We start from the raw sequence: 22,820 nt of genomic DNA, 5'->3' as shown, positions 1-22,820 counted from the left end.
TTCCTACTCCTGAAGTTGCAATGCATCATCCTCATCTGAAAGAACTCAGAGGAAGCATTCCACCAATAGAGGAACGTTGTCAAATTCTTCTCCTTATTGGAAGGGACCTTATAGAGGCACACCACGTCCTTGAACAACGCCTAGGACCATCCCGAACTCCATTTGCCCAAAAGTTGAGACTTGGTTGGGTCATAATTGGAAATACATACATTGACAAGCAAACTTCTCCTATTCAAGTCAACACAAAGATAACTAACGTTTCAATCACGGAATCCGAACAACGTCTTGCCTCAAGACCGGAAATAGCCGTCAAGGACAAGAATCCTATTGTTGTTCAGTATAACGACACAAACTTTCATTTGAATGCCAAGGTCGCTAAATCGCATTCAATGCAATCCCTTGAATGTACAGGACCTAGTACCAAGCCTGTTAAACGCACAAATTCATCTAAAGGGACATCACTCGCGTCACTAAAAGCAAAATCTGTGACTTCTATAGAAAAATCTATAGATAAAGAAAGTTTCAATCCGAAATCAACAGAACCTAAAGTTCATGGAGAGGAAATCAATAGCATTCACAAACCTATTCCGAAAGAAGGACCTCTTGCCAATCTCAATCTGCCATTGCATGAGCAACGTCTTTTACGAGGAGGAAGCAGTATTGTCAAATCTGACTTGAATATAAGTGAAAAGGAACCAGTAGTCTTATCTGGACATCGTCACAGAGTAACACCTTTTCTTGGACATTACTACGACAAAATCAAACATAGAGGACGCCACTCTACAGATAGAGCGACTAGATCTGCAGGATTGGACGTTATGACGAAACGCCTAATTTCGTCTGATACTCACAAAGATGTGTCATATCGCCAAATCGGAAGACAACCAACTACTAACTCTTGTTATACTTCGATCTATCTTCGATCGTCATCGCCGTCTAACTACGTTGGAGAAAACAGTTCCCATTATCGATACAGCAGTAATAGAACATTCTACAGAACACAACAATGTCGTCCGAGACACCCTTCTTCTAAAGGACAAAAAACTGTGCCTTCCCAGTTTCACGTGGAACGTACTTATTAGGAACCTTTATAGTGAAAAATCGTTGAGATCTGATATTTCTCACACGAAATAGTGGACATTTCACCTGTATATATTCAATTTATATTGGGATTAATTCATTTGTGTAAATCTTGTATACATATTCGAAAAACTTATGGAAAAGTGATATCAGATAGACATCAGACGGGGAGTATTCTGTTACACCGTTCCGTAATTTATACAGTTCGTTTGATTATATTCTTAATCTATTTATGTGTTCCAGTCTAGGAGGATTATTCATCTTTAACCTGATAAGAACATTAAAACATCGTATCATCGCTACCTTTCCCCTGCTCACACGGATCTCAAACCGAACATTGCAAGGTCATACCAGTTCTGGAGAACTTTTCAAAGGACAAACGTCATCTAGGACACAATTCGTGGCTAACCACAGAGTGAGTTAACTTTACAACATTGTTTTTGAAGCCTTCAAATTACTCTATACATATTTGAACATTCTCTCCGTGAAACACTGGAAATTTAACTGCTCTTGAAAGTACAACATTTTCTCGGATTCAACGGACTGTGCTATCTATTACCTTTGACATTTCGTTTTAATAACATTAATTGAACACATTGTAAAATTGTATTTTATTTGTTTTTCAGCTTTTTACCATTTGTTAGATTGACTCTTGATTAAAGTATCAGCACCTGATTGTCTTTTCTGCTTGAGCCCAATCGTCGGTTATACTTAATGGTCAGGCCATTACAATCACTAAGCTTTTAAGTTTTGTGTGTCAAACACACCATCTCTGTAGTTATGACTCCTTACTAAGATATTTCACTTCATTCATTTTTTTTCTGCATTTTTTTATATTGTGAATTCATAGAATTATTATATTAAAATGAAGCCTTAATTTATATTTAAAAAACATAAACACGCCTGGAAAGTAAAATGCGTACTCGGCTGTCTGTAATCGACCATTTTTAGACACCCCAGGCTCCTAAAAAACAAGCCGGGATGGGGGTTCAAAGATGCAAATTAAGTACTTATATCAATATTTTATCTTTTCGTGTACGGTTTATGACAATGTCAATTACGAAATGTGCATATATCAAGGGGAAACTTCTTGCAAAGCATTATTATTTATTATAGTTCATTATTGTATTTAGTAGAAAAAAGAGAATTTAGTGAAAATAAAATCACTATTTTTGTAGAAAATTCACAGACCTTTGTACAGAGATTTTTGTTATGTTCACCATGGGATCAACACAAGGGTTCATTACCGAGTAAACAAATCAAAATGTCTATCTACCTTGCACATTTCAGAAAATTCGGATCAGATAACGAAACTAGGTCCAGCAACATTTATAAGCAATTTAAGATTTTGACCCTCACAGTTTCCATTCACCACAAATATTCTCGTTACAACGAATCATTTTAAATACAAAAATACCAGTTGCAGCCTTTCGTTTATCTATTAATATATGTATACGGATGAAGTTATGAAAGGCAGCAGGGTCATCAGGGTGAGGAGTCCATGTCATCTGAAATAAATGCTAAGCATAGATCTAGAAAGCGACAGATAATCATGACATTAACTTAAACTCTCTTCTTTTCGACTTTTTTCGAACAAATTGACACATAAAATGAATTATATAGTATTGTGGAATTTTTAACTTATTTTAGATACTATATATTGTTATCTGATATTGGACGAAAGATGTTGCCCTTTTATGTTATTATGTAATACAAGTTAAGATCATTTGAAAACACATATTAAACAGCCAAATGGATGCACAAGAGCTAAAATAGGAGTCATAGATCCTGTTGGCAACAATTATCTGCCCAATTTTATTGATTTTGTAACATTTGTTTCAAATATGACCAACTTCTTATCCAAAATCACCAGCACCGTATCAGGACCCACCAGCACAATGACAGGACCCACCAGCACAGTATCAGGACATGCATAAATTGAGAAAATGCTAAATTTTAAGAAATTGCAATGTTTTTTCACAAAATTGTTTTGTCGTGTGGATTGCGGTATAGAAAGCGGACTCTATGAGCATTTTTGTTTTATTTTTTCAGTTCGAGATTTTCTGAAAATGAGCATTTTTGTGTTACGCTTACTGAAACAGTTTAGAGGGTAAATTTTTTAATGGTTTATATATGAACCCATAAGAAACGAAATTGAAAAATCTCAACTGTTTTCTTCCATTTTTTATGAGTGAAAACGTCAAAAATCATCATTTTCGTCTTTGTTTACATTTTTTCATTGATCACCAGCACCCGTCAGGACCGAATCACCAGCACAGTACGTTCTCTCGCAGGACAACCATACCCACCGTGAATCACCATATTGAAAGTAGAAAACCGAATTCAGGCGTTTTGTGTTAAATTTGCTAGAATTAACACTAAGTTTGATGATCGATTTAACATACTCTATTTACATGGTAGAGTAATTTAATCATTCGTTAAATCATGAATAGTTGGCTTTTTTTCTATTTTCTTTGATACAAAAACAAATGAAGATATAGTAATTATACTTTTACCAAATAATAATAAAAATTAATATGCAACATAGATTTAATCAGTTTTAAATTCTTTTGCAGTTTTCAGTAGAAAAGTCACGGTAATAACTTAACATAGGCACAGGTAGAATGATTGATTAGTAATTGCTTTACGCTGCATCAGTAGAAAAGGCTATATCGCTGCGATGCATATGTAGAAAGGTAAATTATAAAATTATTTACACTGTAAAGATATCCTATTGCTACGTTCTTTCTGTATGCGACACTAGGCTCAACAGCATCAATGTTTGGATCTGGATTTACTTCAGATGCAAGAGTAGTCAATGCGCCTGCAGATAAAATAAATAATTTAAAATCATTAATCTCAATAAACCGCATCATCTCTGAATTCATGCACTTGTTTTATAAACCACTTTTTGATTACTTCTACGATCACATTGCACCGGCAATTCTAATACATAGATCGAACCTATTTTATTAAAGATTTTAATCACAAGAGTGCATCAGAGACCTTTATTTCAAGGATGTAAAATACTAACCACCGATATCTCTAGTCTATCGTCCACATATAGCAATTAGTAACGTTGAGAGATATTAGCCAAAAATATCGCATGGCATAGCCAATCAACTTACAGACACACTTTAGGTTTAGTTCACGGATACAAAAAGAAAAAGCATCTTGCAAGTTATTTTCAGTTTTCTTTGAGATACATTGATGATGCCCTATCATTCACTAACCAACATTTCAGTGAGACCTAGCATCTCATATATTCCAGTAAACATTAAATCATGAATATTACCGAAACTAGGAGGTGTTGATCTTTTCTGTGATTCTAATACAGACAGAGGATTTCAAACTAGAATCTATGACAAAGTCGTGATTACATCTCAACAATTGTCAATATATCATACAATCTGCGCTTTCGTATGGCGTTTCCATACACAAATATATATATTAAGCTCGTGCATGTTTCCGCCGTACAGTCTGTATACATAGCCGCGTATACCTTACACAAAACCTGTTTCAACAGTGGCATGAGGAAGAACGATTGAACTCGACACCAAATAAGTTTTACAAATAAGTTTTACGGCCATAATTACAAATTGACCGATACGTAGGTGTCTAAAATAACAAACCACATGTCTTTGTGGTCTATGATCTTTAGATAGGAGAACATTGGTCTGATCTGTATATGTAAATTTCGTGTTTTGTTTTCCGATGATGACATTTTTTTTACATAGATTCACAAAGCGGGTGAAGCATGCATAACATAAGTCGCTTACCCTGTCGTCGCTCCTTTTGTAGATCATGGGATTCCCTTAATTTTGTATTTACCTGCAGTTACATGTACTTGCTGGATATATAAATAAAGGCAACAGTAGTATACCGATGTTCAAACTCATAAATCCATGGACAAAAAACAAAATCGAGGTAACAAACTAAAACTGAGGGAAACGCATTAAATATAAGAGGAGAACAACGACACAACACTACAATGTAACACACACAGAAACGGACCAAGCAATAGACAAAATCCCACGAGAATAACAAATATAACATCAAAACCAAATACATGAATTTGGGATAGACAAGTACCGTGACACATCTTATCGCAATGTGAATTTACACTAAAAGATAAGAGAAACAAACGACGCAACGTTAAAATGTAACACATACAGAAACGAACTATAATATAACAATGGCCATATTCCTGACTTGGTACAGGACATTTTTAAAGAAAAAATGGCGGGTTGAACCTGGTTTTGTGGCATGCCAAACCTCCCCTTTTATAGCCATGTGAAATATAACATTAAGATGACAACTCAACATTACAGGACTACAATATAAATAAATTGGAGAATACAATTGACAAAGAAACACACGAACAACAGCCAACAAAAGGCAACAAGTTGAAAATTTTAATACACCAGAAGTGCATTTTATCCACACAAGATCTACTAGTGATGCCCAGATACAAAAGTTTGAAAGCCGAAACAAGCACACAAAGTCGAACAGCATCGAGGACCAAAAGATCAAAAAAGTTGTGCCAAAAACGGCCAGGGTTTTCTGTTAGTTACCAGAACATCCTTATCATTTAGAATAATTTATACTTTTGCAAACAGTAAATTTATAAAATTAATAAACAAAAGCTGTACATGATAGAACTGAAATATTAGCTAATTATAAGATTGGAACATTGTTAAAATACTCCTGAATATTTGAATTATTCACTACAGTATGCTTATCTTTAAGACAGACACCTAGTTTATTACAGTACACTGTAAATTATTAGTCTTTAGTGTCTTAGCATGTACCAAAGGAAAAACAAAACAATCCGAAATAATAAGCATTAGAACGAACAAAGGCTTTGGTACGCTAGATGATCATTTGTGTCTTCATGAGACTCATCAATGCAATGGCTAACATTAGATTTGATAGAGGTAGTGAATTCCTAATTCTCTGTATATATCTGTCAGTATTATACCCGTACTCTAAACTAGCGTTTACATGTTAGGCCGTTAGTTTTCTCGTTTGAATTGGTTTACATGTCTTTTCGGGGCCTTTTATAGCTGAATATGCGGTATTGGCTGAGCTCATTGTTGAAGACCCTACGGTGACCTATAGTTGTTAATTTCTGTGTCGTTTTGGTCTCATTGGCAAACGTATCACATCTTCTTTTTTATAGGTATGTTGTGAGACACATCTTACCTTGTATTACAGATGGGTCAATCAATGATTTGCCTGCAAGGTAAGTTTCTGTCTGCACTGCATGAATCTTAAAAATTAGAGTTATTATATAATTTTCATCACAGGGTTCGGGTAGATGAGAGATCAATGATTTTTGTTAAAAATTTCATTTATCTTGATTTCTACATGTGCTTAACTGACGAAAATAAGCTGATAAAAGCTATAATATGTATTTACCGGGTGGGTGAGGTATGCATGGCGTATATAAAACGCTTACCCCATCGACGAGTCCGGTCTTGCTCTATATATATTCATCCAAAGCTTTCAAATCTTTAAGATTAAATATTCCAGAAAAAGATTAAGTCAGAAAAGCGCTAATGACGCTCGAAATTATAAGTAATATTTTCATTTTGGAGTTCATTCGATTCGCTCAATCTTACATTTTAACCTTGATTCAATTTGTATCCTCTTAGTGGATTTATGAGATTGTAAACTCAGTAAACTACGTTTATTACAACTAATTTGCTAGAGACCAGTTAGTTACTCAAACATGCACTACTTGCATCTGAAAGCGTGTTCCTCTGTGCAATTTATATATATATGTTCAGTTCATTCTAATTATTTTGATTCATACAAACGTATTTCATGTCTTTTGGATTTTTTATGCGATTGTCATACAAGTGAGAGGTTAAGCTAGCTATAAAACCAGGTTTGATTCACCAGTCTGTACCTATTCAGGAATATGACAGTTGTTACCCATTCTTTTGATGTGTTTAAGCTTTTGATGTTGCCTTTCGTTTAGGTACTTCCAGTTTAGACCTTTCCTCGGAGTGCGGTATTTTTGTTATTTTACTTTTTGATAACAGGTGAATAGGTGTTTAATTGTCAATCTTATTTTTTAACAGGGTTTTGCATATACTAAGTAACAATATGTTTTCTTACAAAATCTTTGGAAATTCCAGAGAAGACAATGCAAGGTTTTTCCATCACTAGAAATTTATTGTTTGTGTCAACTTTCATTCTAACACCAGCATTAACAAAGGAATGTGAGTTCTGTAAAAGTATGAAAAAGAATAGTTCATATATAATACGAAATAAGTTTTATCAGGAAGTTAACATGTAACATAAGTTCATTTTTTACGTTTTGAAAATTTAATTCAAACATTCTATCCACATTTGATCTATATAAAGACTACTGCGATTTGTAAAATAAGTTTGTGATTCTATATAGAAATACTATGTAATTACTTTGATGGGATTATTTATTTTGAAATAGCTAATTAACTACTGACCTCTGCCCTTTGAGCAACCTTATATAGTCTGACAATGTAATCGTCAGTCATAGCTGGTACCTCCATGGCAACTATCACTTTGTTTGTCATATCTGTCTTAAGGAACTGGCTGATAGGTATCGTGTTAGAACCAGCACTATTCGCTTGAAAGTGACAAAAATAATAAGCAAATATGCTTATATGTGTAATATTCCACAAAAAATGAAGTACTCTAATTGAATTTTAAGTTGCCCTCACTGTTTAATATTATTTGAGACTAATGCAGCATATTTTGATATTTTTTGTCGTCTCTTATAAAAACGTTTATTTTTGTATTTATTCTGACCAGACGGAGGTAAGGCCAATTTCCACTGTATGTGTTTCATTCATAAAGTTGAAATATACATACTATCAAACAGGGTTGGCAAAGTATTACCCGTCCGGGTTTTCCCAGGTTGGGCAATACTCCCAGGTAATACTGGACAATACTGGGTAATATGATTTTTTAAGCTTATGTCAACACATAATAGTAAAGACTTGTTGTAGTTTCATAGTATTATAGCTAAATATATACATTATATAAAGATAACCATTAAGAGTCATTTCTAATTTTATATTATTCTCTTCTCCACATTAATTCTATGTATAAATATATACAAGATGTGCTCACTTTAGGATTCCTTGTCTTAGGCTCTGTCAAATGATACGATATGTCTCTGTCTCAAATTACTAGTGACATGTTTTATGTTCTTATATTTCACATCTAATCCACAATTTTAAGGATTGTAATAATTCAACTGAAAGTGGTGGTCGGTGAATACATAACTGCATGATACTCTTACCGTGTCAACCAATCAATATAAAAAAAGAGATGTGGTATGATTGCAAATGAGACATCTCTTTACAAGAGACAAAAGTTCACCGTACGGCCTATAATAAATACCAAAGTCCATACCACATAGTCGGCTATAAAAGGCCCCAAAATGAAAAATGTACAACAATTCAAACGTGAAAACAAACGGCCTAATCTATGTACATAGTAATAAACGAACAAATGTTAAGAGCAATCATCATACTGTTATTTTCGAGTTTTATTTTTGGTGTGAACGGCACTTTGATTTTAAATTATGCAAATGTTTCATGAGTTTGGCATTGGTGAACATAGCTAACCATAATGAATTTATTTGTATCCAGTAGACAAAATTTTGCTTTACTTTTAAAAGAAATTTTACTTGTTTCTATTAAGTAACCTCTTCTTTTATATAGTAATTCATATTCAGATTTGACAACAATTGGACTTCAAACAAATAACATTACATCTAGAAATTATATGGACAATATTTGTCGTGATATGATATGAACATTCGTCTATTGTTGCAAACTCTTTATTTAACAATATTTAGGTTTTTTCCTTGTTTTTCTGTGTTGGTTTGCGGTGTCATAGAAGTAAACCATACTCATCTTTTTTCAATAAGAATCTGTTTGTGAAAAAAGATAGCTTACCTATTATAAGTTTAACATTAGCTGCTTCCAAAGAAACGTAGACATCTGACTGAAATTCTGGATGAAGATGTTTCAACATGAGGTTACCCGCCCAAGAGGCCATCTGTTTAATTTATAAATTGGAAATAAAAGAAAAATATTTGCAATTAATCGATAGAATAAGAAGATATATGGTTGTCAAACACTTCAACAGGGATTATGTCGTTAATTTATCATTTTCGAAAGACATATATGTAATTATATATGTCTTTACATGTCTGTGATTAGCAAATTTTCAAACATTTTATCCTAACATATAATTTGCGAAAATTTAGAAAAAATAAGTTGAAGTTTACATTTTAATGAGCTATAAACAACTTACACTGCGCACTGATCTACCAGCTACTCTCATTAGCATATCTTTGATGTTTGCTAGATATCCGAAGGAAGGTGTTGATTGGGATCTGGTAAAGATATCTATTAACTGGGTAATAGACAAACCTGCTCCTAAAACAATTGTAGGATCAAACTAAAACGGAAAAAAACAGGGAATTAAACACTGGCTTAATATATATATATACTGACTGTTGACAACATACCTTAAATATCGACAATATATAATAATGCAAGTGAAAAAATACACAATATGCTTATGTATGATTAGTAGTATAAAAGGTAAATTCAAAATTATACAAAATTAAAATCAACAGTGAGACATCAAGATGTTGCGACAATGAGTCGCTTAGTGCACAGCATTTCTCAATGCTGAAAAAATCAAATAAATGTTTCCCAAGTTATCACATGAGTTATGTAAGTTAACAATATTCTTGTGATATTTGTAATAGATGATTAGCAAGTTAATAGAAAATATGTGGTTCCTCAGCATTGTGATTTAAATTATACAACCGTCGTTAGTGTACTCGTCGATATGTAACGAACGAGCTCAAGAGAAGTGCTATCCCACTAAATTTTTATGTTATGCATTTTAATGTTTCCAAAACGAAAAATCTGACTTACATTTACACTGTATAAGCCTTGTATTCCTCTGATATCAACCAGGACATCAAACCCAGCCATATCTAGCTCTTGGTTGTATATCCCTAAATGTAATGTATACAACTTTAGATCAATTCATACAGATTTCAATTTTCTTCAAAATTGACTATTATCACGAATAAGTTTCACAATTAGTGAACATGAAATACAATTTCAGTTTTAAAATATTCCAATGATTTCTTCATGCAGTGTTCTTATTGTTACTTGCATAAGTAGTCAGTACTTCTGTATTGACATGATTTATAACAAACCTTTCTAAAAGTCACAGAAATGGTTAAGGAACTAAGGTTTTAACTCCTCAGGCAAAGTTGACCTCAAAATGAAGTTAGCTAGTAATTCTATGTCCTTTTTGGTAATATGGCTATTTAACTATTTATGTTATTGTACATCATTAGCTTTCTAATATTCGACTTTGAGCGTTTCTTATGAAGGTAAATCCAGAAAATTAATTCGGACGATTGAAATTTGTAATGTGTTATTCTGCTTTGTCAAATGTTAAATTTTGTCTTTAAATTTTCAGATCAATCACTTTGTACTTGTACGTCAATAAGAGTTTTTGGTGCTATTTACTTTTATCTTAAGTTTTTGAGATATTGAGATTTCTTCATGAATGCTAATCCCCCTTTAGTACCTTGTCCCGTGTTACCAAACACCATCCTGGTTTTCTTTCCAGAGTTGTCTGCTAATATTTTGAAAAGTTGATCAAATGTGTCAGGTCTATACCATACAGTATCACTTCCCACAATTTGAAGTTGTTGTCCTTTTCGTGGATGACATTCACCATGGCAACGCTTACCAGTTTTATGACAATATGTCTTTCCTAGCTCCTATTGTAAATTTTAGAATAAATACAATCGGATGTGTACAGTAAAGAGATATTTCTTACAAGATATCAAGATATATCTCAATAAGTGATACAAAAACAAGCAAGTGTAAACAGTTATCAAAGGTACCAGGATTATAATTTAATACACCAGACCCGCGTTTCGTCTACATAAGACTCATCAGTGAAGCTCAGATCAAAATAGTTATAAAGCCAAACAAATACAAAGTTAAAGAGCTTTGAGGACCCAAATTTCCAAAAAGTTGTGCCAAATACGGCTAAGGTTATCTATGCCTGGGATAAGAAAATCCTTAGTGTTTCAAAAAAGTCATTTGGGGTGAAAATTATACGTTCTTCTTAAAATGCTTAACACGTTCAACAAGCATATGTATCAATATATAAAGGTAAACAAAACATATACATATTTTAAGGCGAATACGCTTGAATTAATAATGTTTTTGTATACATGACAGTGAGCATTACTCATTTCGTTTTAGAATGTTTTAAACTGCCGTAAAATAGCCAATACGTCAGATATGTTGTTAAATTACAACTTTTTAAACAAAAGTTTTAAGTGATGAAGTTTTAACTCACGCCTTGGTTGACCGTTTCACAGATGATCAGTTTCATTTATTTTCGTAGCCACATCACACTCGTTTCCACGAATGTGATCTACCGATTGAGACCTATCATCAGGTCTATACGATCACAAGCCACACGACGGTTGGCAAATGTGGAACATGATCTTCTTATCCTTCATTAGCACCTGAGCCACTCTTGTTTTTTGGTGGGTTCATTATGCCTAATCATTGGTTTTCTATGTTCCGTTTTGCATAATGTTTTTTTTTCTATTTTTATTTTTTTTTCTTTGTTTTTGCAATGACATTCACATGTTGTTTTCGAATAATAATTTTGAATGTTTTTTTGGTATTTTTTTCCTCGCATTTACAATCAATCGCGCTGTGGTTTTTGGATATGTAATCATCTAGAAAGGTTTGTTAGTTTGCAGTGTATCATCGTTAATTTTGTTTTATCAATGATGGTACAAGACCCCCGTTTGTGAAGGTCAATTAACCCCTTCGTAGAAGTAGTATTTCTAACTGCTATCTTATAAATTCAAAATTTTGATTTTAACAGAGTGACTTGCTTCTGATTTTTCAATACGTATGTTTACCTCAATATCTACAGTTGTTGTTTTCTTCAAATCTGGAGAGTCTTGTGCAAATGATTTCATGGCATCCAATATTGGTCGATAACCTGTAAAGATTTTAAAAATCCAATAAGGAAAAACAAATTATACCAATAAATATTTTGTGTATATGGTTATGCTACTATAAATGCCAGATACATAGTTTTTATCCGTTCGTAATAATAGAGATAACACTACAAATTCATTTCAAATTCACTTCTTGAAAATATAAGCCAGTTTGTTTTTGGTTTGAAATGAGACTATCTATCAATATTCCATAAATATCAATACAAATTAGCAAAACGCGTTCTGGTATTCACTAAATGCTGGCTCAAAGCTCATTTTAAGTAATTAACAAATTTGTTTTTTTCAAACTTAAATCGAAATCTGTCTAATACGTTTATGTTTTGATATTCACATACCAGTACATCTGCAAATAACATCATCATAAGCATCCTCCACTTGTTTCATTGAAACGTTTCCCTCGTTTTGTTCTAATAATCTGAAAAGGGATTTTTGTTAATGCAAACGTATTAGCTGATACAGGCGAAAACAGAGTGAAAAAGGTATAACAAAAATACCGAATTCAAATGTAAATTCAAAAGAGGGGATTCGACAAAAACTGACACGATGCATCCTTTTAATTCATAAGTAGGAAATACGACGAAATTATTCAACCATTAATAATTTTAAGCAGCAAATTGCTGGTGTCATGTAGAAATTAAAAGCAGAATTTAATTAAGCAGTGGGCATTCTTTTAAACAAGAGATATAACATCATTCAAATTAGTAAACCGTATTATAACTTAATTGTGGTATACAATGTAGCTATACCTATGCGTGTATATTGATTCAAATGTATAAAAAGCTGATTCACTTACGCATGCATATTCATGACCTGACCAGGACTGCAGAATCCACACTGTGAACCATTGTATTTGGCTAGACGTTTAGGGATAACGTCACTTATACCTTCTATGGTAGTTATCTCCCACCCATCACACATGAATAATGGACAAAGGCACTGTAAAATTCAAAAAAATATATGTTAAGTAGACACATATATAAATCATACGTAATTTAAAGAAATGAAACCTGATAATAAAAAAATGTTTTAACCTATCCGTCAATTCAGCAATATTGCTATATTCGGTTCTGTTCACTTTAAAATCTTTTTTGGGGTGATATTTGCAATAAATGTCGTTTTATGTTAATATCATTTATGATTTTTTGGAAATATTGGTTCAATTTTATATCAGTCGGTGATATATACACCACAGCTGTCGAGTTGATTTTGGCTATAAAGAGTCAGCGTTTGGAATTTGAGAATAGTATCTATATGATTAGTATAACAACTAACATACAAAATAATGATATTAAAAAGTGTTTTAATAATTATTGTTTTGTTTTGTTTGTGTGTAATATAACAATTATCTTCTTTTATTCATATCAGAAAGAAAAGATAATTCATCCTTACAGAGTTGATTGGGTAACTCTTCTTTGTATCAGACATCGGTTCATATAACTTTGCCTCCACAAGACAGATACCACAGCCGCCTTCATGACACATCACTTTGGTTCCGACAGAGATCCTCTCTTTCCGTAAGTACGTGTTAAGTTTAGTTGATGGCGGATATTCATTTCCAACTATAATTAGAAAACAAGTACACCCAATAAATTATATTGAATTTGTGAGATTTTATAAATGTTTTAAAGTATGCATACAAAAACATCCCAAAGCTTTTCTTTGAATCAAGACAGGCAATGAAAGATAGTATGATATCGTTTTCAATTATTTAGCGTCACTGATGAGTCTTTTGTAGACGAAACGCGCGTCTGGCGTAAATATAAAATTTCAATCCTGGTATCTATAATGAGTTTGTTGATCCCTCTTGTCTGAGCATGATTTTATTCAGATTTGATGAATTGGTTGAATAATTATGTGTTGTGTGGTTCATTTTGACCGGATTTCGATTATTCTTGTGTCAACGCTTGGTTGACACCTCAGTTAAAATGTTGATAACATACATATCATTCACGTAAATGTTCGGCTTTGGGTTTAAAACAACAGATATTTTTGTTTTGCACACATTTATAGAAAAGGGAACAACTCCTTCCAAAGAAATGTATTTTCATTATGAATTTTTAAAAAGTTAAAAGCCTTGTATGGACCAGGTTATGGAAAATTTGTTACATTTTTATGAATCTGTGTCATTTCAAGTAAAAAGACTTAATTTAGAAATATTTTGTAGCACTTCTTAATGATTACTCAAATGAGAAATTGTGTTGTCTTGGGAATAGTTCATCTTTTATATAAGCTTTGGATTTCAAAAAATTTTGGCCACGAGCATCACTGAAGAGACATGTATTGTCGAAATGCGCATCTGGTGCAAGAAAATTGATACCGTTAATTTTATTATATGAGTATATATGCTTACATAATAAGTACATTTACATTACCTGTGTACTGCTGTCCATTAATAGTTACAGTAATTTTAGAGTTGATATCAGATTTCAAACGAAATTTAATGAAATGTCCACAACTCTCACAGTTGGCTGCAAACACTCCTGCCTTAACTTTGTCATTTCTAAACAAATGTCTGTAATAAAAAAAACAAAACAGCAGATAATTAGCATGCACCTTTTTATGCAGGACTTATACTTATTCAACGAAAAGTTTTTATAACAAGCATAAAACAATATTCTTCGTATGAAATTATATTACTCAAATATTATTTTTTTTTTAATAAAAACAAATAATTAAATAAAAAAGACGGGTATGCAGACTTTTGATTTTGAAGTTTGCATGTTACTTTAATAGAAAATGGTCAACAGTCTGGAAAATAGGTAAGTAAAAAGTTAATAATATGATAATGATATGTGAGCAAACCCACTGTGTTGCAGTGATATAAATGATTTAATCTTTCTCTCTTTTTATAAAAAAGAAACCCAAAACAAGACAAATAATAAATAAAACAAACAGAAATACGATACAGAATTACGTAACACAAACAGAAAATAAGATAAACCAACATATGAAATTGTTGAAGCACAAAATATCAATAACTAGTAACAAAAATTGAACTATCAACTGATAAATAGAGTGAAAATATATGACGGTTGGTAAGAATTATATCTATGTTGTTCCAATTTATCATACAACCCAGTAATACTGGTATCTACTAGATAGTAAATTGATACCAAATCTACACACAAAATGAGTCGTATAGTAGTATAAATGATATTTTGCGTTTTTATAGAAAATCATTTATTGATTAATTTTTCTGTGTTATTGTTGACTCCATATACACCGTTATCAGAACCATATATTTATAAACTTTTCTCAGTAGAACTCTTTTCAAGAACAGAAGTAACTCATTAGGTGAGGTTTACTGCTCACTGTTTACACTATTATGACATTTAATCAACATTTGATATTACTCATGGTATGTCATCATTCAGGTTGCTTGTGAAACTTACTTCTTGGTAGCATATCGGGCAAAACATCAAAATCAGAACGACTTGCTATCGCTTTTTTTTTGGTTTTGGGTCTGAGTCTGACTATACTTCCATTTGAATTTACAAGCATCATATGAGTTTACTTGGGTATACTGACTTTAAAATTATGTATATTACCCTTTATTTTGAGGCTGTCTCAATAAAATTAATCTGATCGTTATGCCTATCATATATATATATAAGTTGCGTCAGATAGAATTAAACCTTTTAAAATATCAATATATCTGTTAACATATTTCGGGCAAATAAAACATCTCTACGGAAAGTTTGTAACTATTTGAAAATTTGGTTGTTATAAGAACCCTACAAAAGAGGCCAAAATCCATCTTTTACTTCGTATTTAAATGTTAATAAATCAATCAAATTCTTTAATATTTACATGTATACATGCACTTGCATAAAGTCGTTTTCTATTTGACGCAATCGTATTTGATAATCTCGTTATTGTTCAGTTATCTATATCAACTTTTTTTTATTTAGAACTAAAAGGTTGAGAAAAATTGTATTCCTTTTAGCGCTAACGTTTTATAAATAAACACACTATAGGGTCTTTGCATCGGAACTAAACACATTTATTCAAAAACCAGTTGTTGGCATGACACGGGTTATGTTCTTCTCATATATGTTATGATGGTATGATACTAAACCCCTAACGGGAAGGATTGTGCCTGATGTTCATATGATGAAATCATAATCTTTCAGTCAGTTTAATTGAAGTCTGGAGCTGGCATGTCAGTTAACTGCTAGTAGTCTGTTGTTATTTATGTATTATTGTCATTTTGTTTATTTTCTTTGGTTACATCTTCTGACATCAGACTCGGACTTCTCTTGAACTGAATTTTAATGTGCGTATTGTTATGCGTTTACTTTTCTACATTGGCTAGAGGTATAGGGGGAGGGTTGAGATCTCACAAACATGTTTAACCCCGCCGCATTTTTGCGCCTGTCCCAAGTCAGGAGCCTCTGGCCTTTGTTAGTCTTGTATTATTTTAATTTTAGTTTCTTGTGTACAATTTGGAAATTAGTATGGCGTTCATTATCACTGAACTAGTATATATTTGTTTAGGGGCCAGTTGAAGGACGCCTCCGGGTGCGGGAATTTCTCGCTACATTGAAGACCTGTTGGTGACCTTCTGCTGTTGTTTTTTTCTATGGTCGGGTTGTTGTCTCTTTGGCACATTCCCCATTTCCATTCTCAATTTTATTTTACAATTTAGAAAGAACACTAAATACTTAAGGGTATTTCAATAATTCCCGTCATTACTGATTTCAAATTGATAAATGCTTTTATTGAAGACTTTATTATCGGAGACTGCTGTTATCATTAGAAGTTACAAAACCATTTTACCATACATATCGCATGTTTATTATGAAACCATTTATTTTCTTTCACCTCATACTTTAAAGTTAAAGCACAAGTATGAAGTTGTATACGTAACACAGTCATTGAAATATTTTTTGGTTCTTTTCGTAGGTTTTATTTTCGCTAATTACGATATATGCATGTGTATATTTGTTTACGTTCCTTTGTCAAAAATTTTGCTCATTTCAACCTTTTTAAGTGTCTGTTCAAAAATAAATTCCGAGTCCAAAATAATTTAATTTACATACAGATAAATATTTTCCATTAGCTTGATCGTTTGTTTATTTGGTTTTTTTTTATATTTTGTTTTATCTTTTATAGCGTTATTTGCAATGACGTATCGTGTAAGTTTGTGGAATAGTTGTAATACACAAATGGTAGAGGCATATTAATGTGAGATTCAATACTGTTTAAACATGTTAAAAGATGACAAAATACCTTGAGTTGCAGACAGGGCATACAATACAATTATCCAGCCCAGCCAAATGCTTTGAATCCATCGTATTCTTTCAAGAGCATCAGTTTACAAGTTATTGACAACACAGTATATATTTATACTTATTGGACAGTTGATAATGTATCTATGAGATAAAATAGTTTATCAATTTTAGTGATGTCTATATAGCATGATAATGAGCAAACAAACGGCCAGATTGTAGGAAAACAATGACCTTTTCTGTCAGTGATGTATTTATTTTTTTGCAAAATGAAAATAATTCAACGAAAATTTCTTATAAAACAATATTTTGCGTATGAAATTAGATTCTATAAAATATAAACTTTTAAATACAATAAAATCAAAGAATTAAGAAAACAACGGCTTTGTATGTACTCTTTTCACTGCAAGTGCTACATTGATTTTTCTTGAAGTATGCATAAATGTAACTTAAATGTAACATTAGTTGTTTTATTTTAATATTGTCATAGAGAGGTTTGGTTAGCTACAAAACCAGGTTCAACCCACATGTTTTTCTAAAATTGTCCTGTACCAAGTCATGAATAGGACAGTTGTTATCTAATAGTTTGTTTCTAAGTATGTTACGTTGTCGGGTGTGTGGTTTTTTTTTGTGCACTTCAGTGGTTCTGTTTTTTCGTTTTTTCCTGTTATAGTTGATTTGTTTCATTCTGTTTTAGTTTGTAACCCGGATTTGTTTTTCTCTGAATCGATTAATGACTTTTAAACAGCGGTATACTACCGTTGCCTCTATTTTAACATCACCATTATTCTTCTCTTGATAAACCTTTCTCTTCTTTTTATAAGAACTAAAAGTAGAGAATAATTTTGATAGTTGATAATATATGTCGTCTCAAAACGAGATATTATGATATATAAATCTATCATATTGATGTGTATCTAGTGTACAAACAAATGTCAATATTGTTGGAAAACAGTGACATTTTCTGCTTTTTTGGCAACAGGACATAAACTCATCATAGATACCAGGATTGAAATTTTATATTAACGCCAGTCGCGCGTTTCTTCTATAAAAGACGCATCAGTGACGATCGAATAACAAAATGTTAAAATCTACGAATATTTCTTATACTGTTCATAAAACAAGATTCTTCGTATTAAAACGTTACGAGTATGAAAATTATTTCATTTAAATGCAGTTAAACATTTTAAATTGTTTTTGGTCTTTTTTCTTGTTGCTTGTTTTCTTTTGTATGTTATGTTTTCTTTTTTAAAATATTATTTCCAATGACTTATCATGTAAGCCTTAACTTGTGGAATGATTGTCATACACCAAAAGGAAGAAGTAGAGATTTCCAAAATATAACTACAATTAACTCTGATATTTCAACATTAAATTCTAATTCCGCCCCCCCCCCCCCCCCAAAAAAAATAAACCAACTAAGCATATGAATGTAGGATAACAATGCTGTTTAAAAATATTACAAAATACCTTGAGTTACAGACAGGGCATACAAGACAATTATCCAGCTCGGCCAAATGCTTTGAAAATAGTTTACAAGTTAATGACAACACCGTTCATATTAAAATGTATTGGTCAGTTGATAATATGTCATCCATGTCATACATAAACGAGATGTTATGATAATCAAACATATTGATGTATCTAGTATGACACGAAAATTGTTCGGTCATAAGTTATTATTGATTTTTTTTTCTCATATTTCATGATTTTTCTTATCATTTCGATTACTTATCGATCTAAAAGACAGCGAAAGATACCAGAAGGACAGTCAAACTTATAGATCGAAAATAAACTTACAACGCCATGACTACCAAACACAAAAAAAAGTACACAAGACACAACATAGAAAACTAAATGACTCAGCAACACAAAATCCCACTAAAAACTGGGGGTGATCTCATGTGCTCCGGAAGGGTAAGCAGATCCTCCTCCACATGTGGCAACTGTCGTTAGATTATTAAAAAATTGCGTGTATTTTACGCTTAACTGAAATCCTTCATCTACATTAATGATTAAAGAATGTGTAGCAAAGAATATAGATGAATTGACACTCAGTGATAAACTGCCAAAAGCCATTCTTGACAATCCGATACAAAACATATTTTAATCCGTAATTCCCGCTTTCGGCAAAACGCGAATTTATATTATTTGATATAATGATATTTTGTTCATTTTCCGCATATCAATAAGTCTTTGAATTTGTATTTGGTATTTGTTTTTATGTTGTTATTCAGTTATGTTAGGATGATTGAAATATATGGCTGCGAAATAGATATGTAAACTTTCCTAAGACTTTATCTAATATACCGCTAGTACCCCCCCCCCCCCCCCCCCCCCAAACCCCAGAAACTAATGTAGAAGACAGATATGATATGAAAACAATGACCTCTCTCTCTCTCTCTTTCTCTGTATGTGTGTGCTAACAGCTTGCTTCTTAGCTTCTTTTCTCGTTTAAAATATTAGTGGAGTGACTTAGACAGTAAATTTTCAACTTTAATGGACCACCCTACCTGCAGGCTAAATTTAGATTTTTTGTTTGGAGAAATGTTTAAACTTAAAATTTTGCCTGGTCGTAGAGTTGAAAAATGGTGCATTATTTAAAATTTGAGGTCAAAGTTTGGTAATTGATATTTTCACAAGTGTTAAAAAACATCACAAGGGAATATAAAAAGTCAGTGAAATAATGTCTTAATTGTGAAATAGGCATGCAATTATTCCTTTAATGCAAGAGTAAACAATAGCAATTATTTTCGAATCATTCCGAAAAAAATTGAATCACCAAATGCCCACTTTCAAGAAAAGTCTTTAGAAACAGTAAAACAATATTAAATGCTTTCAGTTGGGTGAGACTTACTTATTAATTAATATATCTGTTTACATGGAACAAATATACAATTCTGACCTGTGGTATAAAGTTTTAAGAAGCGGATTTTTATTTTCCCTCCTTTTATTGATTCATCAGAGTCTACATACATTATCTTTTGTTATTGGTGCAAATCTCAAATGATTTCCCCATGATTAACCATTTGTTATCATATTTACAAATGTCTGAGAACATTTTGAGCATCAGGATTCCTAAACAGTATGTTGTTTCAAATTGAATATTCCAAGAAAATACTAATAGATATAAGATATGATATGAGTGTCAATGAGACAACTGTTTATCTAAGTCACAATTTGTGAATGTAAACCATTATAGGTCAAAGTACCGTCTTCAATACGGAGCCTTGGCTCACACTTAACACCAAGCTATAAAGGTCTCCAAAAAAGAATAAGTGTAAAACCAATCTAACAGAAAAACCCAACAGTCTACTCTAAATAAAAAATGAGAAACACTATATGTTCCTTACGTCGTAACTACAATCCCCTTCCCTTTCATGAATGTGACCTACCGAATTAGACTATTTACCGGATTTGTAATCACATAAGCAACACGACGGGTGCCACATGTGGAGCAGAATCTGCTTACCCTTCCAGAGCACCTGAGATCACCCCTATTTTTTGGTGGGGTTCGTGTTGTTTATTCTTTAGTTTTCTATGTTGTGTCATGTGTACTATTGTTTTTCTGTTTGTCTTTTTCATTTTTAGCCATGGCGTTGTCAGTTTGTTTTAGATTTATGAGTTTGACTGTCCCTTGGGTATCTTTCGTCCCTCTTTTATGAACCACATCAACTTACGACAACTACTGAACATCAGGTTCCTATTGTGAATATTGAAAGAATGAAATGATTGATTGATTTATTTTTAAATAATATGTATCAACAATAACATGTAAGTATGTTGGAAATAACAAATAAATTATTTATAAAAAGCACCAACAAAATTCATAGGTAAAACCTTATACCTAATTTTTAAAAGGTGTTCTTATAAGTGGACAGATATATCTGTTATTAATTATTTGCACACATTTAATGGAAAACAAAATGTAAGCATTATTATTTGTACTCTTAATTGCACGACATAAACATTTCCCACAATAGTTGAACTCTTTTTAATATGTAAAAAAGTATGCCATTCATGAGTAATTTTAAGGCTAAATTTGTATTTTTTAAATTTTATTTGTGATATTGGGCAGATAATTTTTTTTTTCTTTTGTTTCTAACTCTCAATTTTCAAGAATATATATGTTTTTATATCTACATGTTTTGAATGCTGAAATTACATACATCACTACTAAAAGTATTTACAAATAGTGTACATTGAACCAAACCCAGTTTACTACTCCCCCTCTTTCCAGTGGTAAAAATAATGTAAAAAATATCCTTAGTGATGCACACTGATCTTAAAGGTAGAAACTAGCTTCCAGTTCAAAATATTTTCTGATGATAAACTTACTGATAACAAGGGAAAAGCTACAAATTTATTATGCTATCTGGTACTGTTTCGGTTAGCGTTTTCAAGCAATAAATATTTTGAAAAAATAATTCTATATTAACCTACTGTTACTGCTCTGTCTGAATTAAAAGTAAATCATGTCTTGCATTGCATGATACTAATAGTAAATAGACTCCTAAAGCAGGCTTCTTTTTGTTACATTGAATGCAAAATATATAATAAACATAACCATCAAATAAGACTTCTTAAAAATTAATAACAATGCATTTTCTTTGAATTATGCCCTAAGTGAGTGACAATGAACTTGTCAGTATAGGAATAGCATGAAAGATAAACAAGTATAAAAAATGGTATATAACAACATGAAACCCATATTTTATTTAACACGAGCACATAACATATTAAGGGATAAAAAATTAAAAACCTGTATAAGGCATACCCCACATAGCGTCATACAATTAAACAAATAACTGAATTAACAATATAATAAATTTATTCTATTTTGGTATCTTCTTTTAATTTATTCTATACTGGTGCAATAGTTTAATATAGTTTAATATAGTTTAAAGTCTGCTAGACATTATAAGGTAGAAGCTAAGTATCAACTGTCTTATATTTTAATGAAACTGTGTTTTCACACCAAGGTCATAGATTGACTAATTAGATCATTCATACAGTCAATGTATGAAACAGAAAATCATTTACAAAATATATATTAATTCATCTGACTACATCTTGATTATACAGTCAATCACATATTTCCTGATGTACAGCAGAATGTTCTTTCATATGGCATTCATTATTCTCAGATAACAAATTGAGATGGATCTACCAGACAAAGTTCTTGTAGCCTATCTACTGTTGCTGGTCCATCTGAAAGTTAAAAAAATATCATTAAATGTCTTGACAGTCTGCCCCTCTTGTCACTAAAAAATAGTCTTCCAAAAAAGGCTTCTTTCACAAAAGTTTTGAAGGGGAATCTTAAGAAAGAGAGTAATGCAATCAAGTGAAGTTATTCTTTACATTTATACTGTGAGAATCAAAGGAATATAACAATCATATAAAATTATTAGAAATAA

The 22,820-nt window shown here is 32.0% G+C and overlaps 2 protein-coding genes across 6 annotated transcripts in view; both read right to left on the bottom strand.

The window, feature by feature from the left end:
* Positions 1-17,545, bottom strand: part of LOC139482675 (uncharacterized) — a 45,292-nt gene extending 27,747 nt beyond the window's left edge. The window contains exons 1-14 of the mRNA XM_071266687.1: positions 17,405-17,545; positions 14,545-14,684; positions 13,562-13,731; positions 12,966-13,108; positions 12,508-12,587; positions 12,071-12,153; positions 10,705-10,900; positions 10,035-10,117; positions 9,400-9,546; positions 9,039-9,141; positions 7,557-7,699; positions 7,207-7,317; positions 6,286-6,352; positions 3,798-3,904 (exon numbers count right to left, since the gene is read on the bottom strand). Of these exons, the coding sequence (XP_071122788.1) occupies positions 3,798-3,904; positions 6,286-6,352; positions 7,207-7,317; positions 7,557-7,699; positions 9,039-9,141; positions 9,400-9,546; positions 10,035-10,117; positions 10,705-10,900; positions 12,071-12,153; positions 12,508-12,587; positions 12,966-13,108; positions 13,562-13,731; positions 14,545-14,684; positions 17,405-17,466 (1,635 nt within the window). The 5' untranslated portion in view covers positions 17,467-17,545. The remainder of the gene's footprint in view (positions 1-3,797; positions 3,905-6,285; positions 6,353-7,206; positions 7,318-7,556; positions 7,700-9,038; positions 9,142-9,399; positions 9,547-10,034; positions 10,118-10,704; positions 10,901-12,070; positions 12,154-12,507; positions 12,588-12,965; positions 13,109-13,561; positions 13,732-14,544; positions 14,685-17,404) is intronic.
* A 3,582-nt stretch (positions 17,546-21,127) lies between these two features.
* The window catches only part of LOC139482673 (xanthine dehydrogenase-like), a 44,272-nt gene continuing 42,579 nt past the window's right edge, over positions 21,128-22,820 (bottom strand). For all 5 annotated transcript variants that reach the window (XM_071266683.1, XM_071266680.1, XM_071266685.1 and 2 more), the window contains one exon: positions 21,128-22,614. In XM_071266683.1, the coding sequence (XP_071122784.1) occupies positions 22,547-22,614 (68 nt within the window). In that variant the 3' untranslated portion in view covers positions 21,128-22,546. The remainder of the gene's footprint in view (positions 22,615-22,820) is intronic.

This window comes from Mytilus edulis, chromosome 7 (assembly GCF_963676685.1).
Source record: "Mytilus edulis chromosome 7, xbMytEdul2.2, whole genome shotgun sequence".
NCBI classification, from domain to species: Eukaryota; Metazoa; Mollusca; class Bivalvia; order Mytilida; family Mytilidae; genus Mytilus; species Mytilus edulis.
Note: the sequence above shows the minus strand (reverse complement) of the source record. Positions and strands in the feature narration are given on the sequence as shown.